Source organism: Caretta caretta, chromosome 4 (genome assembly GCF_965140235.1).
Source record: "Caretta caretta isolate rCarCar2 chromosome 4, rCarCar1.hap1, whole genome shotgun sequence".
In the NCBI taxonomy this organism is placed as follows: Eukaryota; Metazoa; Chordata; order Testudines; family Cheloniidae; genus Caretta; species Caretta caretta.
The window spans coordinates 66,871,950-66,895,664 of record NC_134209.1 but is presented as its reverse complement, the minus strand read 5'-3'; the positions used below and the strand labels follow the sequence as shown (position 1 = coordinate 66,895,664).

Here is a 23,715-nt window from a genome sequence, read left to right as displayed (position 1 = left end):
CTGAATTTCATCTTGTTGAATTCAGACCAATTGTCTGATTTGTTAAGGTTGTTTTGAATTCTAATCCTGTCCTCCAAAGTGCTAGCAACCCCTCCCAGGTTGGCGTCATCTGCAAATTTTGTAAGTATACGCTTGACTCCATTACCAAAAAGTTATTAATAAAAAAATATTGATTAGGACTGGACCCTGGACTGACCCCTGTGAGACCATGCTAGATACGCCCTCCCAGTTTGACAGCAGAGTTGCGATATCTGTCACACAGCACATATCAACTTTCTGACACTAGTAGCAAGTTGAACAACTGGTAATAAATTAGGAGGTACCAGGTATGTTGGTCAAGGGAAGAATTTCCAGGCTCTTCTGGATCAGTGTGCCCCTTGTTCCAGCACACAGATCTCAGCATTTTTTACAAAATTTTCAGAGAATAACTTGGGAGCTTCAAACTGCACAAAATCTGGGTGAGCATTTTGATGAACTTAAGTTTTGGGGTTTTTTCAGTGTGACACCATGTATCAAGGCCTTGTAACAGAGGAGGTTGTGGGGTACTCTTGCTATCATTTGATGCTTTTCTAATGGCAGTGCATAGTACATTGCATTCATAGGGCAATAACTGCCAAACATAACATTTAAAATCCAACAGCCCCTGCTTCCATGTCCCCGCATGCTCTGCTGTCCTCCTGGTGGGGAGAAGCCAGGCTGGCTACTCCTTCTCTGGCATTTTTAGGGGTAGATGACATGTCCAGTCCCCTCCTAGATCTTCAGGAATTAAATAATAGTCCCTGCTAGCACAAGGGCAGAACTACAGGAAAAGCTCCTGTCAACTCAGTGTCCCTGGGACAGAAGCAGCTGATGGGAAGCTAGGATAGATGAACTAAATTTGCGATGCCCAGGACAAATCAGGATGGTTGGCAAGTACACCCTCAAAATGAGGATCTCTTTATGGACATCCATATTTATGTGTATATTCATGTGCATAGACATACACCATCACTTGGCCCCATGTAATGCATACTCACCCCTTATATACATATATTCACCATTCCTCCCTGCCCCCTCCCCCCCAAAAATCCCTATGCTGCTCTAAATCCTGAGGTTAACTTAGGAAAATGATGCCTCAACACAAAGCCCCATGGAATTTACAAAGCTAAGTTTGTGAAAAAGAAAGTTCACATACAGAGATGCTTTTCTGTGCTGCCAAATCAGCATTTCTACACAATTGCAAGTGCCTCCTCACCTGAGCCTAGAGTATCATCACCACAGTGCGCTTATACATGCCCAAGAAAATGTATATCAATACGCCAGAAATCCATTAAGTTCCGGACTATTTGTAGTCAGCCACCTTGGCATATCACTAACAGTTATGAATGTATTTTTGTCTGAGGCCATTTAGGAGGGTTTTCAGTTTGCTTGTTTTAACATTTGTGTGTACAGAGTACTTACCATCTTCAAAAACTGCTCCTATTTGAAAAGATAATTCAGAGCTATGTTCTGCCTCACAAGGGTACACTGCTCTTGCTCTTCTGTTGAGAACACTGAAAGTGTGACATAAAATGAAATATGCTTATCAATGGCTAAAAGAAACAAATATCCATTTATAACACATTTGGGGCCCAATTTCAGAACTGTAAGCACAGAATTTCATGTGCACAATTGCGTGTTCCTAATTTGCACACACAAACAGCACAATTTCATTTCACAGCTTGCCATCTGAACTTGTGCATATCCAGTTTGTACATCTAATCATAGCTATGCACACACACTTGTGCACATCTCACTTTTAAAAACAAACTATGTAAAACACTGCCCAAGGAAATTAGCAATGAAACAAACATTAGGTAAAGGATAGAGTACTTAATCTTAAAATCATAATCTTTAGATATTGAGACCCATTTAATCAGGGAATTTCAGCTTCACGTTTTCAGTCTTCCTGTATGCAGTCCTGTATTTGAACTGTTCTTGTAGTTTCTTACCATACAACAGTCTAGAAAACCACAGAATATGTTCTGTCCTATGTAAAATTTTGGATAGTATTCTAGAGATGTATTTAAGAGGTTTGATAATGAAATATCACTGCAAATTTTTTCCAGGATAACTATGCACTTCTGAAGCTACCATGACCAGAAATCTTAGAGCTTTTTTGGCTAAATAAACAGTAACTGGATGCTTTGCAATGCATTATTTTGACAAAGTAACCACGTTATTAATTCATCATTTGTTGAGTCCTCACAGCAAAAAAACTGTACAAAAAAAATTGGAAGGGGCACCGTCCCTGACCCAATGAACGTGCAGAGTCAAAAGGACAATACAGCGGTAGCACAGTGTAACACGTGGCCAAAACCAGAATTTTTGACAAAGTGGCATAGAGGATTTGTTAGTATGTCTGACTGCTTTCCCTAGCAAAGTTAGTAGTACAGCAGTCCTTTGTTTAAGAAGGAAAAGATGAGGTGATAGAGGCCTAGTGCATCCTGGGCAGAAGGCAGAGGGAAAACAAAGAAGACGGCACAATGACAAGAGTGGGAGGAGATCGAGGGGGCAAAAGGAGTGAGGAGAAAAATATGAAAGTAGAGACATGGAGAGTGGAAGAATTATGCAGAGTCTTGAAGGCAAGGACAAGAAGCTTGAATTTGATATGGAAGGCAAAGGAATACAGGTGGAGTTGTGTTTTGATTAGGGACCATCCACCTGTAATATAGTAAATAGTTGAGGAAAACAGCAAATAAGATACATTATAAGCAAGAAGTAGAGATCCACTCAAGACAGTTCACACTGTTGGCATTATTCCCCAAGCAGTTATAACTACTACCTTGAGCAGTATGAGGCATCTCTCTGCTTGCAAATGGCTACATTCTTGAATCTGCGGTGGTTTCTGTATTACAGTGGTTTTCAACCTTTCGTCATGTGCAGACTCCTGAACATTTCTGAAGGGAGGTCCAGAGCCCATTGGAAATCATTGAAACTCTGCGGACACCCCAGAGAACAGGTTGAAAACCACTGTTCTGTGGTCATGAGAACCCGTCCCAGACCCCTTAGACATGGTCTGCGGACCCCCAGATTGAAAACCACTGCTGTGTTACAGTAGAACCTCAGAGTTACAAACACCTCGGGAATGGAGGTTGGTTGTAACTCTGAAATGTTCATAACTCTGAACAAAATATTATAGTTGTTCTTTCAACAGTTTACAACTGAACATTGGATTTAATACAGGTTTGAAATTTCACTATGCAGAAGAAAAATGCTGCTTTCCCTTTGTTTTTTTTTTCAGTAGTTTACACTTAACATAGTACTGTACTGTATTTGCTTTTCTGGGAGGGGTGGGGAGAAGGCTATCTCTGCTGCTCCCTTATTGTGTATTTCCAGTTCCAAATGAGGTACGCGGTTGACTGGTCAGTCCCTAACTCTGGTGTTCCTAACTCTGAGGTTCTATTGTACATTAAGACCCAACTTTGCTTTTTTCCTTAGGACAATGATAGAGAGAGAAGGAAGTAAAGAAAACATCAACAAAAACTGAAGTGTACATTGTACCTTTCAGCCGGTCTGTCACTCCCTGTGGCAGAGGTGGGGAAGGGGAAAGACGACAGTGCTGGAGTTCTGGTAGTTGAGGTAGGTGTTGTGGTGGACTGTGTATTCAACCATGAGACCATCGGTGAACGAGTCTGACTGGGGCTAAGGGAAGAAATTTTTCAGGGCTACATTAATAACTTGCATGCAATTCTCTTTCACATCAGAAACATTCCATGTGGGACTCTGTGACAACTGAACTCCTTAAAACTCAAGATTAGTGGGGTCGCTGAACTGATTTTCCAGCCATGGTTCTGAATGTCCTGACGAAGTATTTCTCCTACATGCCCTATATCCCAGGACAAAGACATCTCTCCAAGTGATGATAAACTCGATAAAAATGCAAACGTTTCCAATTCCTTATGTAATAAAGGCAGATACAATGGAACCACATCTTGCAGGCTATTATTTGAGCTGCCACTACCTACGCCTTTACAAGTTTTGACAAATCTATTTTAAGATCTTTTCAGTACTGCACTAAGCCATGTGTGGCTGGAGGCTTTCAAAAGAGGTTGTAGCTATTACAATGGTGGGATCATGATGCTGGCTCTCAGCATTAGTGTCACATTTGAGCACGGCATGAGCCTTCATGGCCTCTGTCAGGGGTTGTGGAGATGTCAAGAGAACAAAGCCCCTCCCAACGGTGATATTAGAACAATGCTCACTGTGATGCTTCTGGACTGAGATCGAGAGGCCACACAACCTGGGCAGTTTGTTGAAGATTCAGACCAACCAGAATCTTTGGAAAACAGTAACTTGTATACTTATGAGTCACAATGAAATCTGGCGTAGAAAGAAACCCAAACCTTTTTCATAACCTTATTTGCTGAGCATAAACAATGTGCTCATCTGTGAACAGAGCTGACGAGAAGTCGCAATGACTTTACCATCCAAGAATATTATATATTGTGTGTGCGCGTGCTCAGGTGCACACGTGCCAGGAAGGAGAAATAGCTATTGACCAGGGTTAAACTTGTTTTAAACTCTGTGACTGTAAAACACAGACAAGCTCCCATTCTTCCCACATACTACACACACTACTTCTAATTTCATATGTTAAAAAACTAAAAGACACAAAAACCTTAAGTTTCTCCCTATTTTGAATCTCATTTCAGGATACACAAAAAAGGCCAAAGTGGTTAAAAGAAATGAACATCCGTATCTTTTGTGGAATAAAGGTGCTGAAGTGCAAGCAACACCTATGTAAAAACACAGTTCAAATGACGAACATGTTGGTAACATTCATTGAGGCATCATCACCAATCATCCTGCAGGGCTAACTATGCTAATCTGACTACATTACTGGTTAAGTAAGGTGCAGACTTGTACATGCCTGAAAATATTAAGGTCCCGATTCGCAGACTTCAATAACTCAATGCTGATTTACATCTGCTGAGGGTCTTAAAGTATGTTTGTATTTAAATAAGCCCAACATTTAAAAACATCATATGGATTGTTTTTTATTTACTTTTAATATTTCCCACTTTAAAACCAGTGCCAGGCTGATTTCTGAAACCCATATAAAGTATAAAGAAAGGAAAAAAAATATTCTGGGTTTGTTTACTCTATTACCAAAACTAAAGTATATCAGCATCCACTTAAACCACTAAACGTAGCAACCACCAACAACTCAAGGATGTTCTACCAAATGAAGTGCCTTCTCGAATTGCAGTTCAGATTTGGCATCCTTGGCTCTCAACCAGTGAATAATGAACATATTCATCCATGAATATTTGGTTAAAAAAACAAAACAAAAAACCCCCTACCAAATGTATTACTCTGTTTCTAATTATTTGACCAGCTGTACCAGTGGAAAAAACTAGTTTTGTGCATGCGTGCGTGTGTGAGAGAGAGAGAGAGAGAGAACAGGTTGAGGGGTTAGAAACAAAACTTACATTTTTTACTAAAAATCTCTCATCCAGAAACATAATTCACAAGGATGAATACAACATAAACAATTTCAACAATTTCCATCCCAACACCAACCTCAGCCTGGTCCAGTCCACACAAGAGATCCACTTCCTGGACACTACAGTGCTAATAAACAATGGCCACATAAACACCACCCTATACCGGAAACCTACTGACCGCTATTCCTACCTGCATGCCTCCAGCTTTCACCCTGACCACACCACACGATCCATCGTCTACAGCCCCCAACTAAAACCTCTCCAATGCATCATCAAGGATCTACAACCTATCCTGAAGGACGACCCATCACTCTCACAGATCTTGGGAGACAGGCCAGTCCTCTCTTACAGACAGCCCCCCAACCTGAAGCAAATACTCACCAGCAACCACACAAAAGAACTACTAACCCAGGAACCTCTCCTTGCAACAAAGCCCATTGCCAACTGTGTCCACATATCTATTCAGGGGACACCATCACAGGGCCTAATAACATCAGCCACACTATCAGAGGCTCGTTCACCTGCACATCCACCAATGTGATATATGCCATCATGTGCCAGCAATGCCCCTCTGCCATGTACATTGGTCAAACTGGACAGTCTCTACGTAAAAGAACAAATGGACACAAATCAGATGTCAAGAATTATAACATTCATAAACCAGTCGGAGAACACTTCAATCTCTCTGGTCACGCAATCACAGACATGAAGGTCGCTATCTTAAAACAAAAAAACTTCAAATCCAGACTCCAGCGAGAAACTGCTGAATTGGAATTCATTTGCAAATTGGATACTATTAATTTAGGCTTAAATAGAGACTGGGAGTGGCTAAGTCATTATGCAAGGTAGCCTGTTTCCTCTTGTTTTTTCCTACCCCCCCCCCCCCAGATGTTCTGGTTTAACTTGGATTTAAACTTGGAGAGTGGTCAGTTTAGATGAGCTATTACCAGCAGGAGAGTGAGTTTGTGTGTGTATGGGGGTGGGGGGGGGATGTGAGAAAACCTGGATCTATGCAGGAAATAGCCCGACTTGATTATGTAAAGAGTTGTCACTTTGGATGGGCTAGCACCAGCAGGAGAGTGAATTTGTGTGGGGGGGTGGAGGGTGAGAAAACCTGGATTTGTGCTGGAAATGGCCCACCTGTTGATCACTTTAGATAAGCTATTACCAGCAGGACAGTGGGGTGGGAGGAGGTATTGTTTCATATTCTCTGTGTGTATATAAAGTCTGCTGCAGTTTCCACAGTATAACATCTGATGAAGTGAGCTGTAGCTCACGAAAGCTCATGCTCAAATAAATTGGTTAGTCTCTAAGGTGCCACAAGTACTCCTTTTCTTTTTGCGAATACAGACTAACACGGCTGTTCCTCTGAAACCAACATAAAAGATGGGTTCCCTTTGAGTGTTGGCGGAGGGGGGAGACAGAGAGAAGAATGTGTCCAGAGAGGGGTAGGGGAAGAAATGAAATCAATCTCAAAAGAAATGAGATCAATATGTATGCCTCATGTTATGTGAATTACTACACAAGACGATCAGTAGTGTATCAACCAAGAAGAATGCACTGCTCCTCACCTGAGGCACAGTGTAAAACTGAATACAAATGTAGATATATTCTCTGGGAGCCTAGTGTAAATCCAATATTTCCAGTGGAAAAACCTTTAGAACTGCAGGCACCTCTGAGCTATGTGCTACTCCCTCCCCCACTTTTTGATGTATTCTCTTAATACGATTCAGCTGTAGAGAAAGCACTGCGGTACTGCTCTTGAATTCGCCTGTCAGTTTCAGCTTGTGGTTACAGATCAAGAGTTCATGGTCTATGATGCAGCAATGAAAAACCCTATTTCTGGACATAACATGGTGAAACAATCACTAATAACAAAAATATGAAGCACCCATCTAACCTACTTGTATTTTAGATTTTCTTTTTTTATTTACTATACTTGGCTACCTAAAGAACCACTGATTTGATTCTATTTTTAAACTGAAGTTTTTACTCAATACAAAAAATCTTTCCAATGCTGTGCTGCCAAGCCCCCTACTGCAGGATTTTTTTAAAAAAAAAGGATATTTGTGGTAAAGTTATTTACACAAAAAGATATTTAAAGATAAAGTTGTAAGAAAAGCCTTGTTTACCAAGATGATAATAAAAACCTACGAGTATATCTTATCTCAAATTTAAGGCAGTCTGTTAAAGAAATCCACGCAGGCTGAAATGAATGCAATGTGTTTCCTGTGGAAAAAAACCCTGACATAATCATCTCTCTTTGAGAAGAAATGTTATTGTCTGGTATAGAGAATCAGGGGGGAGGGGGAAGGGGGAAGGAGGAACAGCCTTACTGAAAATAAGCTAGAGATTTCATACTGATATTCAGAAACAAACTCCTGAAAACAAGATTTTATTGGATGTTTATCTGGCTGGTTCCTAAGGTAACACAGCTACCAAGGAGTCTCTTATCTTGAGAGCAAGCAAGAGAGAGAGCCTGTGAAAAGAATCTACACTCTAACTTTTTAGAAAATAGATTTGTTTCATAGAAGGGTTTGGCAGCCCTGTGTCTGTCATATCACACTGTGTTACTGACACAAAACTCTGTAAAAGTGCTTATAAAATGTTTTATTACAATAAGACATATATCAAAAGGTATATTGGCTATTTCTGATTCAATATGCCATCCAGTATTCTCCAGTACCAGACAACACACTCCATGCATATTAAACTTTCTCACTGTATGAAAGCTCAGACTTTTTGGTGAGGGTTGGGGGGAAGATACACTGCTGGATGCAGTTTCTACTGTTGTAGTTTGAGCCAGAGCAGGGGACAGCATCCAAAGGGCAGGAACTCCCTCCTTTGGTCAAGAAAAAAGACCCACCACCACTTGGAAGGAACGTGTACAGCACGCATAAATCTTCATTTGTACAGAAGTGGATCAGCCAACACTGGAACAGAGGTTTCTTTAAACCTAGACTGTGAAGTCTCAGTGGAGCAGCTAACACATTAGTGCAATGATCTGTCATGCCAGTCTGGTAAATCTAAAGCATACAGCTACAGCAGCTGTCCTAGGCTAAAGCATTTTAAAATTATAATTTAGTTAAAACAAAATAAAGCATATGTATATCTGTATGCTACAGCAAACTGCAGACCAAAGGCTGTTCCTCTTCCAGAAATCAAGAGTAATTGTATTCCCTGGATTGAAAAGAGCTGCTGTAAGAGAAAGAGGATAATAGACTGCAATGCAGAGCCCATTATTTTATAACCCTCCCTCTGGTAACATGTATACAGTTTATCCCATATAATATGACACAGTGATTCTAGTGCACTGTTTTTAGCTGTCTAAACCACTTTTTGAAGACATTCTAAGTGATAGCCAACCCTGTTTCATGTAGGAAACACACGACTTCAGCGTCGAGTTAGATTGTGCCTGTTTCAATGGAATTGCAAAAATGGTGGGCATTACTGCCCTTGTACCACAAAAGGCAGAATTAAAACAAGTGCCAAATACCCCCACACACCTCCAAAAACTGCAGACACTGAGTGGATGACAATGATGAAACAATAGCAGGCTACAAAAATGAGCACAACTAGTGTGTATGATTTCTGTATAATTGGATCATGTCTTTTTTAAAGCTGTTTAAATGTGTTCTTCCTCTAAAATAACTTAAAGACCTCAGATAATCACACAGAAGGAACATAACAAGGTTCAAGACTGTCATTAAAGTCACCTGCCACCTGTACAGAGATTGCGAATTTGCATCACCACCCAAAGCTACAGAAAGGAACCACTTCAGTTTTTTAGGGAGATAAGCTGACTGATTGTAGACATAACAAGGCTGATGGGAATTCATTTGGTAGTCAGACAAATAGGAGTAATTATCTCCAAGACTTTTGTTGTGTTCAGGACATTGCTATTTCCTCCTTCCCCTGACAGCTCCTTTGACACTGGTTTTCCTCTTCAGGATTTCAGCCATCCTGAGATTTACTGTTGCTTTGCTTTGATCATTAGTTTCCTAACCCACTGTTCACAAACATCCAGAAAGGCATTCTATGGTGATTTGGGGAATCTGTCTATGGACAACTTATGAATTCTGATTTATTTTATGAGCTCTATGTATAACTCTAACTCTCATTATGTAATAAAGTAACCATGGGCTGACAAGGACTGTGTCATATATCACACACCCTGTCTAGAAGAAGCTATAGACAAACAAAAGAGGTTGTTAGCATTCTAATGACTGTTCTCTGGCCAGGCAATAAGTATACTAAAGAGGGTGCCTGAGCTGGAAGAATCCAATTAATTCCAGGTGATCTCAGGCAGGGGAGTTTGGAGCAGTGGAATTTCCCCAGAAGAGAGTACAAACGTGAGGAGTTAATTCAGCTGTTTAAAAACACAGAGATTAGGTGAGTCAGGGTGACAAAGCTAGAAGGAGAGAGGAACAAAATGGGACAGGATTTTGGAGGAATAAGGAACCTTATTGCCTACCAAACCAGCAAGAGGAGAAGGAAACTGGCTGCAGGTGAGAGGGAGACTCCATATTCTGGTGAAACCATGAGGCTCCAAAACAGGGTTCTTGACGAGGGCTGAGACACACTCAAAACACAAACAGTATGGTCAAATGTAGCCCTGGTCACTATTATACAAACTTCTTTTGTGCATTTCAGAACAGGAAAACAGAAATACAGTTTGTGTCTACTGTAATGCAGCGACATTGATAATATAATACTGGTACTGTAATATATATAAACTAAATATTTCCCATCATACCATTTAAATATGAATTTATAGCACTATAGAAAATGAAACAATTAATTCACACTACTGTGGTTCTTTTGGGTAATGTTGACCACTAACTTGGCTCCTGAACTGCTGAGGTCTGAGTAGTACTACTGTACAGTGCCTAGGACAAGAGGTCCCTGAACTGTAATACAAATAATTGACAGCAGCAACAGTAGCTCTCTGGCACACTAAACAAACATTTAGGAGCTCTGTGCATTTTTTGCTGTGTTCTTAAATATTTACTTCTTTAACGAGGCTGAATATTACTGTTCTTCACCTTCATCTACAAAAGGTTTAACCCCAAAGAGAGCATTTCCCAGGCCTAGGCAACTCACTACAGGAGCACTATTGCAAATGCATCTTCAGCTGTGAGTGATTTCACATTCCTCTGTTTCAAATGATCACTGGACGAAACTAGGTGGATGGCTGGCTCAGCTTTAGAGTCTACACTACACAGAAAAAAGAAATCGCATTGTGTCAGCTGTTCTTCTTCATTAAAGCAATAAAATATTTTGCACTTCTTCATGCCATGTAGCCAAGGATCTCACAGGGCTTTACAAAAAACAACACACTGAAGCAGGAAAGTATCATCCTCATTTTAGGCGTGAAGAAAACTGAGGGACTGAGCGATTAAGTGACAGAAGTCACACACCAAAGTCTGTTTCAGAACCAGGAATATCAAATAGATCCAATTATAATTTCTATGGCTTAAGTCACAAGATACTTCCCTTCCAGTTTCAGAGGGGAGAAGACACATCACAAGGAAAATTCCCTTTTTTGCGTGGAGTTATATGAGTTATAAATTTAGAAAGAAATACAAACTTAAAAGTATGTTAAGAAGTATTTTACAATTCAGACTAAAGATAGAATTGGAGAAACTGCCTTTGCAATACCTGAACAGTGAGAAAGAGAACACAGTTTTTAAACAGAAGTATTTGGCTATTTTAACTTAGAGCACCTGTGACAGTGCAGGGAATGAACACCTATGAGTTCCAGGAGGTGGATGGGCCTTTGCCCACCCACATCTGAAAGCCCCTTCCCCAGCCTAAAAGGAGGACTGACTAAACCCAGGGCTCAAATGATTTGGGGGGACATCTAATAAGAAAACAGGGACAGGAGTGAGGTCATAAGGCCATAAGCAAGGATCCAGAGGGGGACACCAAGCAGAGAACCCTGAACAGTGCCCACTGCTCCTCGAAGGTGTCTAGGGAGCCAGCGGACGCAGCCCAGAGGAACTCTGCCCAGATGTGTAATCGAAGGGAGGAATGGAATGGAAGTAGGCCCCACAGTTGCAGAGCACCTCCCCATCCAGCATCCTCCTTCTGCTTAATAGATGGCCACACTGGCCAGGGCCAGGAAAAGGTTGATGAGAAGGTCTCATGACTTTGTGGGGCCATGGACAGGGTATGCATAGATCAGGAGGTGTGGGGAAAAGTGCAGCCAAAACCTAATAAAAGGTTCTGGAGGAGCCAGAAAAGGGGCTGCAAGGACTGGGCTGTCTCCCAAGATCTGTGAGAGTGATGGGTCGTCTTTCAGGATAGGTTGTACATCCTTGATGATGTGTTGGAGAGGTTTTAGTTGGGGGCTGAAGGTGATGGCTAGTGGCGTTCTGTTGTTTTCTTTGTTGGGCCTGTCCTGTAGTAGGTAACTTCTGGGTACACTTCTGGCTCTGTCAATCTGTTTCTTCACTTCAGCAGGTGGGTATTGTAGTTGTAAGAACGCTTGATAGAGATCTTGTAGGTGTTTGTCTCTGTCTGAGGGGTTGGCCTTGCTTACAGACAGCCCTCCAACCTGAAGCAAATGCTCACCAGCAACCACACACCACACAACAGAACCACTAATCCAGGAACCTACCCTTGCAATGAAGCTTGTTGCCAACTGTGTCCACATATCTATTTAGGGGACACCATCATAGGGCCACATCAGCCTCACTATCAGAGGCTCGTTCACCTGCACATCTACCAATGTGATATATGCCATCATGTGCCAGCAATGCCCCTCTGCCATGTACACTGGCCAAACTGGACAGTCTCTACTTAAAAAAATAAATGGACACAAATCAGATGTCAAGAATTATAACATTCAAAAACCAGTCGGAGAACACTTCAATCTCTTTGGTCACTCGATTACAGACCTAAAAGTTGCAATTCTTCAACAAAAAAACTTCAAAAACAGACTCCAACGACAGACGGCTGAATTGGAATTAATTTGCAAACTGGATACAATTAATTCAGGCTTGAATAGAGACTGGGAGTGGACGGGTCATTACACAAAGTAAAACTATTTCCCCATGTTTATTTCGCCCGCCCCCCACGGCTCTTCCTCAGACATTCTTGTCAACTGTTGGAAATGGCCCAACTTGATTATCACTACAAAAGGTCCCCTCCCACCCCCCCCCGCTGGTGATAGCTCACCTTACCAGATCACTCTTGTTACAGTAGTGTATGGTAACACCCATTATTGTTTCGTGTTCTCTGTGTATATAAATCTCCCCACTGTATTTTCCACTGCATGCATCTGATGAAGTGAGCTGTAGCTCACGAAAGCTTATGCTGAAATAAATTGGTTAGTCTCTAAGGTGCCAAAAGCCCTCCTTTTCTTTTTGCTAAATGCAATTTTCCTAGCTAGCCTGCACATGCACGCACACCCCCCCCCCCTTTCCTGACACAAAACCTCAAGAAGAAAAATTGCAGACAAAAGAGGGATTTCGTGCTTCTACTGAAAGTTACCACTTGCTTAGAAAGTCATTATGGATCTGCACCACTTAACTACAAGCGAAAAAAAAAAAAGGGGGGGGGGGAGAGAAAATTACAATCCAATCCAGAGGCAACAGTGCCCAAAGCACATCCATATAAACGAGAGCAAATAGACCCAGCTATAATTACATGGATGCTTTAAAGACTTTTGTCCTTTCGCCCCATTTGGGAAATATGTTATTACAATTAATAAGTACTTATCAATGACATATATATATAGCATATATATCGTATAAGCAGGCCAGGCCACTCAAAATGTCATAAAGGAAAATATCTATAACAAAAAAGCAAAATCTCTTCCCCAGACTTACTTCATTCACCTTTTTGCCTTTCAAGGTTAAAGATTTTTTTCATGATATTTTAAATTTTGTATGAATAATAAACCAGGGAATTCACTCAGAGTTTGATTTACGATAAAAAATGTCAGCCTCCTTATGTTTCAGGCTTGGCCGTGTTGTGAATTGAGCCCCAGTGTACTAAAACTTGCAATGTCACATTTTGCTGAACTAGAATCAAGCTCACTAACTGCTACAAAGCCTATTCAAGTGACAAACTGCAAATTAATTGAAAATACAGGCATTTTTATATGTTAATGTATTATATAGATCTAAGCCTGCCCTTGAATAGCAATGTTCAGCTCCTATTAACTTTAATAGGTTCTGTATGTATGTATGTATCCAAGGCCAGAATTTGGTCATACATCTTGATGGTAACATACTACCACCCACAACTACTACAGTGTGTAGACACTTCTTCAGGTTAGGTATATGGGGGACCCAGTGGTTTGAAATAAAACAACTGTAATTTATTTTGCACAGAATACTTTACAAATGCAATGCCTAAATAAAACAGTGTAAATCATGAAACTGCTAGTAGCAAAACATCTTGACTTTCCATACTAAAAAGCTAAAATATAATTTAGCACAGTGTTTCACAACCAGGGGTATGTGTACCCCTGGGGGTACGCAGAGGTCTTCCAGGGGGAATTCAACTCATCTAGATATTTGCCTAATTTTACAACAAGCTGCATAAAAAGCACTAGTAAAGTCAGTACAAACTAAAATTTCATACAATGACTTATTTGTACTCCTCTATATATGATACACTGAAATGTAAGTACAATATTTATATTCCAATCAATTAATTTTATAATTATATTAAATCATAAAAGAGCTCAGATTCCATAAATTGTCCGATTAGTATGCCCTCTTCACAAAGGCTTCCTTTCTCTATAAAATCCTCTTCATTCAAATCTACCCTTAGAGATTTATCTACATGTTTTCAAGCTCTCTGTCTCTTCATATTTAACAGAGACGGACAATTCTTCCTCTTCCTCAGGCAGTGCATCTTCATCCCCAGATGCAGTGTAAGTATTGTCCAGCTCATCTTCAGCAGCCATAATACCACCACATTCTGTTTGGTTTAGGAGAAGACTCTGTTCTCCCTCTTCTTCCACCTTTCCTCATCTGAGTTATTGATTTCAGATATCTGGTCTTGTAATGAAGATGCAAATTTGTTCAGGGAATCATCCAGTTCATCAGTCCCCTCTGTGCTCTCTTCATCCATGTCAGCCTTATTGTCAAGTATGACATGGCACTAAACCAAACTCATCACTCTCTGTGACTACAGTGCTCTGAACACCTTCAGAGTCTGACATACTGTACGTTTCAATATCATGTTCACTTGCTGGAACAGGGAGATCTCCATTTTCACTGTATTCATCCAAGTCTTGATCAAAAAGTATCACATTTTTCTGCCATTTCTTATCTTGGTCATGTTCCTCCTCCTCCTCATTTCCACTTTCTGTATCTACACATCTTGGTTTAAAGTCCTCATTATCACCAGAAATCATCTCTTCAATTACAAAGGAATCTTCCTGGGCAATTCCCAAATGTCCTATATCACCTGCCAATTCTTCTTTGGTCAGGATTTCAGAGACAAACATCTCTGAAGGATCAATTGTACATGCCTGAGGCATGTCTATACTTCTATCAGTAATATTAATACAATCAACTGCTACCACTTCCCGCATTTTGTCAGCTACATTTTGCATATCAGTGGCATCATGCTTTATGGCATCCTTTTCAGGTTCTAAACTTTGTGATGTCTCCTCATTGACATTAAAAGGCTTTTTTGGGCTAAATTTTGTAGGGTTTTTGTGGGGCAAAGCAAAATATTTGTAAGTTGCCCTTAAGCAGTGAAGAATATATTCATATTTATAAATATGGCAGGCGACCAGCTTGGCTTACCAGTGAAATCCTTGCTGATCTTAAACACAAAAAAGAAGCTTACAAGAAGTGGAAGATTGGACAAATGACCAGGGAAGAGTATAAAAATATTGCTCGGGCATGCAGGAGTGAAATCAGGAAGGCCAAATCACATCTAGAGTTGCAGCTAGCAAGAGACGTTAAGAGTAACAAGAAGGGTTTCTTCAGGTATGTTAGCAACAAGAAGAAAGTCAAGGAAAGTGTGGGCCCCTTACTGAACGAGGGAGGCAACCGAGTGACAGAGGATGTGGAAAAAGCTAATGTACTCAATGCTTTTTTTGCCTCTGTCTTCACGAACAAGGTCAGCTCCCAGACTGCTGCACTGGGCAGCACAGCATGGGGAGGAGGTGACCAGCCCTTGGTGGACAAAGAAGTGGTTCGGGACTATTTAGAAAAGCTGGACGAGCACAAGTCCATGGGGCTAGATGCGCTGCATCCGAGAGTGCTAAAGGAGTTGGTGGATGTGATTGCAAAGCCATTGGCCATTATCTTTGAAAACTCATGGCAACTGGGGGAGGTCCTGGACGACTGGAAAAAGGCTAATGTAGTGCCCATCTTTAAAAAAGGGAAGAAGGAGGATCCTGCGAACTACAGGCCAGTCAGCCTCACCTCCGTCCCTGGAAAAATCATGGAGCAGGTCCTCAAGGAATCAGTTCTGAAGCACTTAGAGGAGAGGAAAGTGATCAGGAACAGTCAGCATGGATTCACCAAGAGCAAGTCATGCCTGACTAATCTAATTGCCTTCTAATGACAAGATAACTGGCTCTGTGGATGAGGGGAAAGTAGTGGACGTGTTGTTCCTTGACTTTAGCAAAGCTTTTGACACGGTCTCCCACGGTATCTTGCCAGCAAGTTAAAGAAGTATGGGCTGGATGAATGGACGATAAGGTGGATAGAAAGTTGGCCAGATTGTCAGGCTCAACGGGTAGTGATCAATGGCTCCATGTCTAGTTGGCAGCCGGTATCAAGTGGAGTGCCCAAAGGGTCGGTCCTCGGGCCAGTTTTGTTCAATATCTTCATAAATGATCTGGAGGATGGTGTGGATTGCACCCTCAGCAAGTTTGCAGATGACACTAAACTGGGAGGAGAGGTAGATACACTGGAAGGTAGGGATAGGATACAGAGGGTCCTAGACAAATTAGAGGATTGGGCCAAAAGAAATCTGATGAGGTTCAACAAGGACATGTGCAGAGTCCTGCACTTACGATGGAAGAATCCCTTGCACCGCTACAGACTAGGGACCGAATAGCTAGGCAGCAGTTCTGCAGAAAAGGACCTAGGGTTACAGTGGATGAGAAGCTGGATATGAGTCAACAGTGTGCTGTTGTTGCCAAGAAGGCCAATGGCATTTTGGGATGTATAAGTGGGGGCACTGCCAGCAGATCGAGGGACATGATAGTTCCCCTCTATTCGACATTGGTGAGGCCTCATCTGGAGTACTGTGTCCAGTTTTGGGCCCCACACTACAAGAAGGATGTGGAAAAACTGGAAAACGTCCAGCGGAGGGCAACAGAAATGATTAGGGGACTGGAACACATGACTTTTGAGGAGAGGCTGAGGGAACTGGGATTGTTTAGTCTGCAGAAGAGAAGAATGAGGGGGGATTTGATAGCTGCTTTCAACTACCTGAAAGGGGGTTCCAAAGAGGATAGATCTAGACTGTTCTCAGTGGTAGCAGATGACAGAACAAGGAGTAATGGTCTCAAGTTGCAGTGGGGGAGGTTTAGGTTGGATATTAGGAAAAAACGTTTTCACTAGGAGGGTGGTGAAGCACTGGAATGCGTTGCCTAGGGAGGTGGTGGAATCTCCTTCCTTAGAAGTTTTTAAAGTCAGGCTTGAGAAAGCCCTGGCTGGGATGATTTAGTTGGGGATTGGTCCTGCTTTGAACAGGGGGTTGGACTAGATGACCTCCTGAGGTCCCTTCCAACCCTGATATTCTATGATTCTATATACTAGCTGTTATAGGACTGTTCTTGCCACATTCCTCTTTACTGAGTAAGGGTCTTCCACAGCAATGTGCTTTTTAGGCCAGTCCTTTGATCCATGAGACACTGTTTCTTTGAGTCGTATACTGATGACCAGATCAGCCAAATTAAGAAGCAAGTCCAAGCATAGAAGCAAAGCAGTTCTACCCAAAACAAGAATATAGCAGTAGGGTTATATTACAGACCACCTGACCAGGATGGTGTTAGTGACTCTGAAATGCTCAGGGAGATTAGAGAGGCTATTAAAATAAAAAACTCAATAATAATAATGGGTGATTTCAACTATCCCTGTATTGGCTGGGTACATATCACCTCAGGAAGGGATGCTGCGATAAAGTTTCTTGACACCTTAAATGGCTGCTCCTTGGAGCAGCTAGTCCTGGAACCCACAAGAGGAGAGGCAATTCTTGATTTAGTTCTAAGTGGAGCACAAGATCAGGTCCAAGAGGTGAATATAGCTGGACCGCTTGGTAATAGTGACCATAATATAATTAAATTTAACATCCCTGTGGTGGGGAAAACTCCACAGTGGCCCAACACTGTAGCATTTAATTTCAGAAAGGGGAACTACACAAAAATGAGGAGGTTAGTGAAACACAAATTAAGAGGTACAGTACCAAAAGTAAAATCCCTGCAAGCTGCGTGGAAAATTTTTAAAGACACCATAATAGAGGCTCAACTTAAATGTATACCCCAATTTAAAAAACATAGTAAGAGAACCAGAAAAGAGCCATCGTGGTTAAACAACCAAGTAAAAGAAGCAGAGAGAGGCAAAAAGGCATCCTTTAGAAAGTGGAAGATAAATCCTAATAAGGAAAATAGAAAAGAGCATAAACTCTGGCAAACGAAGTGTAAAAATATAATTAGAAAGACCAAAAAAGAATTTGAAGAAAAGCTAGCCAAAGACTCCAAAAGTAATAGCAAAAATTTTTTTAAATACATCAGAAGCAGAAAGCCTGCTAAACAACCAGAGGGGCCACTGGACGATCGAGATGCCAAAGGAGCACTCAAAGATGATAAGGCCATTGCGGAGAAACTAAATTAATTCTTTGCATCGGTCTTCACTGTTGAGGATGTGAGGGAGATTCCCAAACCTGAGCCATTCTTTTTGGTGACAGATCTGAGGAACTGTCCCAAATTGAGGTTCATTAGAGGAGGTTTTGGAACAAATTGATAAACTAAACAGTAGTAAGTCTCCAGGACCTGATGGTATTCACCCAAGAGTTCTGAAGGAACTCAAATGTGAAATTGCAGGACTACTAACTGTCAGCTGTAACCTGTCATTTAAATCAGCTTCTGTACCAAATGACTGGAGGATAGCTAATGTGATGTCAATTTTTTAAAAGGGCTCCAGAGGTGACCCTGGCAACTACAGGCCAGTAAGCCTCACTTCAGTACTGGGCAAATTTGTTGAAACTATCGTAAAGAACAAAATTGTCAAACGCATAATTTGTTGAAATAGTCAACATGGTTTTTGAAAGGGAAATCATGTCTCTCCAATCTACTAGAATTCTTTGAGGGGGTCAACAAGCATGCAGACAGAGGAGATCCAGTGGATATAGTGTATTTCGATTTTCAGAAAGCCTTTGACAAAGCCCCTCACCAAAGGCTCTTAAGCAAAATAAGCAGTCATGGGCTAAGAGGGAACTGTCAACTGCTGGAACTCCTTGCCAGAGGGTGTTGTGAAGGCCGATACTATAACAGGGTTCAAAAGGGAGCTAGATAGATTCATGGAAGATATGTCCACTAATGGTTATTAGCCAGGATGAGCAGGGATGGTGTCCCTAGCCTCTGTTTGCCAAAGGCTGGGATTAGGTGACAGGGCATGGATCACTTGATTTCAAAGACAGTTACCTTTTTTGTAACTGGTGTTCTTTGAGATGTGTTGCTCATGTCTATTCCACAACAGGTGTGTGTACTTGCCACGTGGACCAGTGCCGGAAGTTTTTCCCCTAGCAGTACCCGTATGGGGGGAGCGCCCCCCTCAACCCCTGGAGTGGCGCCTGCCTGACACGGTATAAGGGGAGCTGCGCGCTCCCCCAACCCTCAGTTCCTTCTTGCCAGACAACTCTGACAGAGGGGAAGGAGGGTGGGATGTGGAATAGACATGAGCAACACATCTCGAAGAACACCAGTTACGGAAAAGGTAACTGTCTTTTCTTCTTCGAGTGATTGCTCATGTGTATTCCACAATATTGTGTGTATTCCACAATAATGTGGGTAGGAGTTCACAAGTTCCCAGCACAGAGGACAGCCCTGCCGAAGTCAGTGTCATCCCTGGTTTGGGGGACAATCACATAGTGCGCGGTGAATGTGTGAACCAAAGACCACATGGCAGCCCTACAAATGTCCTGGATGGGGACGTGGGCCACGAAGGCAGCCAAGACCTGCGCCTGAGTAGAGTGTACCCTCACATTGGGTGGCGGGGGGACACCCGCCAGCTCATAGCAGGAGCGGATGCACAAAGTGATCCAACTGGAAAGTTGCTCAGTGGAAATCAGCGGGCCCCTCGCACGCTCAGCCGAGGCGACGAACAGTTGCAAGGACTTTCTGAACAGCTTGGTCTGCTCGAGGTAGAAAGCCAGAGCCCACCACACATCGAGTGTGTGGAGACGGCGCTCCTCACTGGATGAATAAGGCTTGGGGCAGAGGACCGGTAAAAAATGTCCCGACCCATGTGATAGGCAGAGACCACCTTCGGGAGGAACACGGGGTGTGGGCAGAGCTGGACCTTGTCCTTATGAAAGACAGTGTATGGTGGCTCGGAGGTCAGGGTCCACCTGGGGAGTTCCCCACCTTCGGAAGAGCCGTGGGCCACTTCCGGGTGGAGGAACCACGTGTGTTGAGGGGAAAAGTCCCTGCTCAAGCGATCCGCCCTCTCGTTCTGGGCGCCCGGTAGGTAGAAGGCCTTCAGGTGGATACCATGGGCTATACAGAAGTCCCACTGCCTGAGGGCTTCATGGCAGTGGGCGGAGGATCGGGCCCCATCTTGCCTGTTGATATAGAACATCGAGGCCATGTTGTCCGTGAGGACCCTGACTACCTTGCCCTTCAGGTGCGAGTGGAAGGCCATGCACGCCAGCCACACTGCCCTGAGCTCCTTGACGTTTATATGTAGGGTCAGGTCTTGAGCCAACCACAGGCCTTGGGTCTGAAAGTTCCCCACATGGGCCCCCCAACCCAGGTCCGACGCATCAGACACCAGCTCCAACAACGGGGCCCTGTCCCTGAACAGAACCTCATGGAGCATGTTGTTTGGGGCGGACCACCACCGTAGGGAGTGATCACAAAGTCCGGCATGGTGAGGACCTTGTCCATCCTGTCCATGGCCTGGGAGAACTTCAAGGCCAACCACAGTTGGAGGGGTCTCATCCTGAGTCTGGCATGATGGACCATGTACGTGCACACCGACATGTGACCCAAGAGTTGCAGGCTAACCCTGGCTGTTGTCACCAGGAACCTTGTGACCGAGTCGATGAGACCTTTCAGGGTCTCGAATCTGTGTGGTGGGTGCGAGACCCTGGCCAACACTATGTCCAGGAGCACCCCGATAAACTCTATGTGTTGGACCGGGACTAACGTGGACTTGGTGTTGTTTACCAACAGGCCCAAGGCGGTGCACGTGGACAGGAGGAGTGCCATGTGATCCCTCACCTGTGACCGTGAGGTGCCCTTGACAAGCCAATCGTCCAGATAGGGAAATATCTGGACCTCCCAGTCATCTGAGGTAGGCTGCTACCACCAACATATATTTTGTAAACACCCTGGGGGCAGTGGACAGACCAAACAGGAGGACCGTGAATTGGTAATGATTCTGTCCCACCACGAAATGGAGGAAGCACATGTGCCCCTCGAATATGTGAATGTGGAAGTACACGTCCTGTAGATAGAGGGCAGCGGTACCTGTCCCTGGGATCCAGGGAGGGGATGATGGAGGCTAGGGAGACCATGCACAACTTGAGTTTCACCATGTACTGGTTCAGACCTTGCAGGTCCAGGATGGGCCTTTGGCCTTCGGGATAAGGAAATAACGGGAGTAATACCCCTTGCCCATGAACTCCTCGGGCACCGCCTCTATCACTCCTAATCCTTGCCGCCTCGCCTGCTCAAGCAGAGCTTTGTGTGAGGGGTCCCCCAAGAGGGACGGGGTGGTTGGGCGGGGAGGAAGTAAACTGGAGGGTGTAACCCCGGGAGATGGCGTTGAGGACCCATCGGTCTGAGGTTAGCTGCGACCATTCTGGGAGGAAAGCACACAACCAGTTGGAGAAGGGAAGCTTTATTGGGGGTGGATCCCTGATGAGGACTGGTGGGGTGCCCCCAAGCATCCCGTCAAAAACACCTTTTCCCTGCCTGCTTGCCCTTGGAGGACCCAGGCTGGGGGGCAGGCCGAGAGTGCCTCTGAGGGCATCTCTTATAGTCCCACTGTTTCTTATGGGTTGCCTCGTACTTTGGGAGGGCGGCCTGGGCGGGAGTCTGCTGCAGCTTGAACTTAGGTTTTGCCAGAGCCAGGACATGGAGGCCCAGAGTCTGGAGGGTCGTGCAGGAGTTTTTCATGCCATGCAGCCTCGTATCTGTTTCCTCCGCCAACAGAGCCTTCACGTCAAATGGGAGATCCTGCATGGAAGACTGCACCTCGCAGGACAGCCCAGAGAGCAGGAGCCATGACACCCGTCTTGGACACCGCAGAGGCCATTGATCATGCGGCCTTGTCAGCAGTATCCGAGGCTGCCTGCAAGGACGACCTAGCGGCTGCTGCCCCTTCTTCCACTAGCACCCTGAACTCCTTCATATCACGCTCCTGGAGGGAGTCCTCAAACTTGGGCAGGGAGCCCCACAGATTGAATTTGTACCGGTCCAGGAGAACCTGATGGTTTGCCACTCGTAACTGGAAGCTCAAAGACTAATACATTTTCCTTCCAAAAGAGTCCAGTCTCCGAGAGTCTTTGTTCTTTGGGGTTGGGGCTGGCTGATCCTGCTGTTCCCTGTGGTTGACCAACTCGACCACCAGGGAGTTGGGAGCTGGGTGGGTATACAGGTACTCATTCCCTTTAGTGGGTACAAAGTACTTGCGTTCTGCCTTTTTAGAGAGGGGGGCCAATGAGGCCGGTGTTTGCCACAGGGCATTTGAAATCTTAGCTTTCATGGAGAAGTAAGGTCACCCTACCCGGTGCCGATGGGGACAACATGTTAAATAGGGAGTCTGAGGGGACTCCCCTCAGGGCTCCTCAATCTCCTCTGCTTGGAGGTGGAGGTTTGCTGCCACCCTCTTTAAGAGTTCTTGGTGGGCCCTGAAGTCCTCCTCCGGGGTGATGGGGGGTGGGGCCGCAATCGCCTCCTCCGGGCAGGACGAGGAGGCCGTGCAGTGCTCTGGGTATCACCAGCACCGGAGGGTCCACCACATGGTCAGACTCTGGGCATGGTGCCGAGGATGTACATCCCACCAACTCCTTTCTCGGGGGTCTGGAGAGGGACGCCGACGGTGCTTCCAAAGCTCCGGCCACCAAGCGAGCTGTCACCAGGGGCTGCGCTGGAGGCCACGGTGCCCACTGGTACCATTGGACCAGCCACAACGCTCGGTGCCACTCCACCTGCTGTGGCACCGATGGGGCCAGCTATTCGGGTTGGCTGGCCTGGCCCATCGAAGGACGGCTACGAATGGAAACCGGGCTGATGTAAGATCTGCTGCTGTCTCTGGACCGGGAGGAGCGGCGGTGCTGGGATCTACGACGGCCACGAGACCGTGATCTTGACCACGGAGGACTGGTACCGTGGAGGACTGGTACCGACAGTAAAAGCTGCTCCGTGAATGGCCTCGACGGGCAGACCCACGACGGCAAGACGCCGGTGATCAACGCCCGGGGCTGTGATGTCTTGGTGGAGACTAGCAGCAGGAGTCCAAGCGGGAACGGCATCGACGACCGTGCCATGACGGACTGCGGTACCCTCTCCGAGACAAGGACTGTTGGCGATGCCCGCCATGGTCCCTTCGATATTCACTCCTTGAGGACGAGCAGTGCTAAGAGTCCTGGCCAGATGGAACCCAGCCAGACAGTCTGGTCAGCGTCGAGGGTGATCCACATGGACTCTGCCCCGAGTGGTCGCTGGGCGGTGAACGGCATCAGGAACGTTCCCTTGACTGAGACCAGTAGCAGGCCAGAGGCGACTGCGGAGATCCCAACGGCGGCTTGCCTCTGGAGAGTGGGGCCGACATCGACAGTGGTCCAGGCACCGGCATGGACATAATGTCCTGGGCTGCCTGGAGGGCTTCAGGCGTGGATGGCATCCAGACATCTGGAGAGGCCTGTTCTGAAGGGGCCGGGCTACTCCGCTCAAAGTGAGTCAGAGGCCTGGGTCCCGGTGAGGATCGAGGACTGCCCAACATGGGCGTAGCCTCTGTCCCAGACTTCCCTCGGTGCCACTGCGAAGAGGGAGTCTTCCTGGCCCTCTTGGCGTGCCCCATGGACAGGGAGC

The 23,715-nt window shown here is 44.6% G+C and overlaps 1 protein-coding gene across 3 annotated transcripts in view; it reads right to left on the bottom strand.

Annotated features, from left to right (window-relative positions):
- The window catches only part of ARHGAP10 (Rho GTPase activating protein 10), a 259,765-nt gene that overhangs the window by 9,866 nt on the left and 226,184 nt on the right, over positions 1-23,715 (bottom strand). For all 3 annotated transcript variants that reach the window (XM_048847264.2, XM_075127725.1, XM_048847266.2), the window contains 2 exons: positions 3,523-3,663; positions 1,441-1,532 (listed from right to left, as the gene is read on the bottom strand). In XM_048847264.2, coding sequence (XP_048703221.1) covers positions 1,441-1,532; positions 3,523-3,663 — 233 coding nt within the window. The remainder of the gene's footprint in view (positions 1-1,440; positions 1,533-3,522; positions 3,664-23,715) is intronic.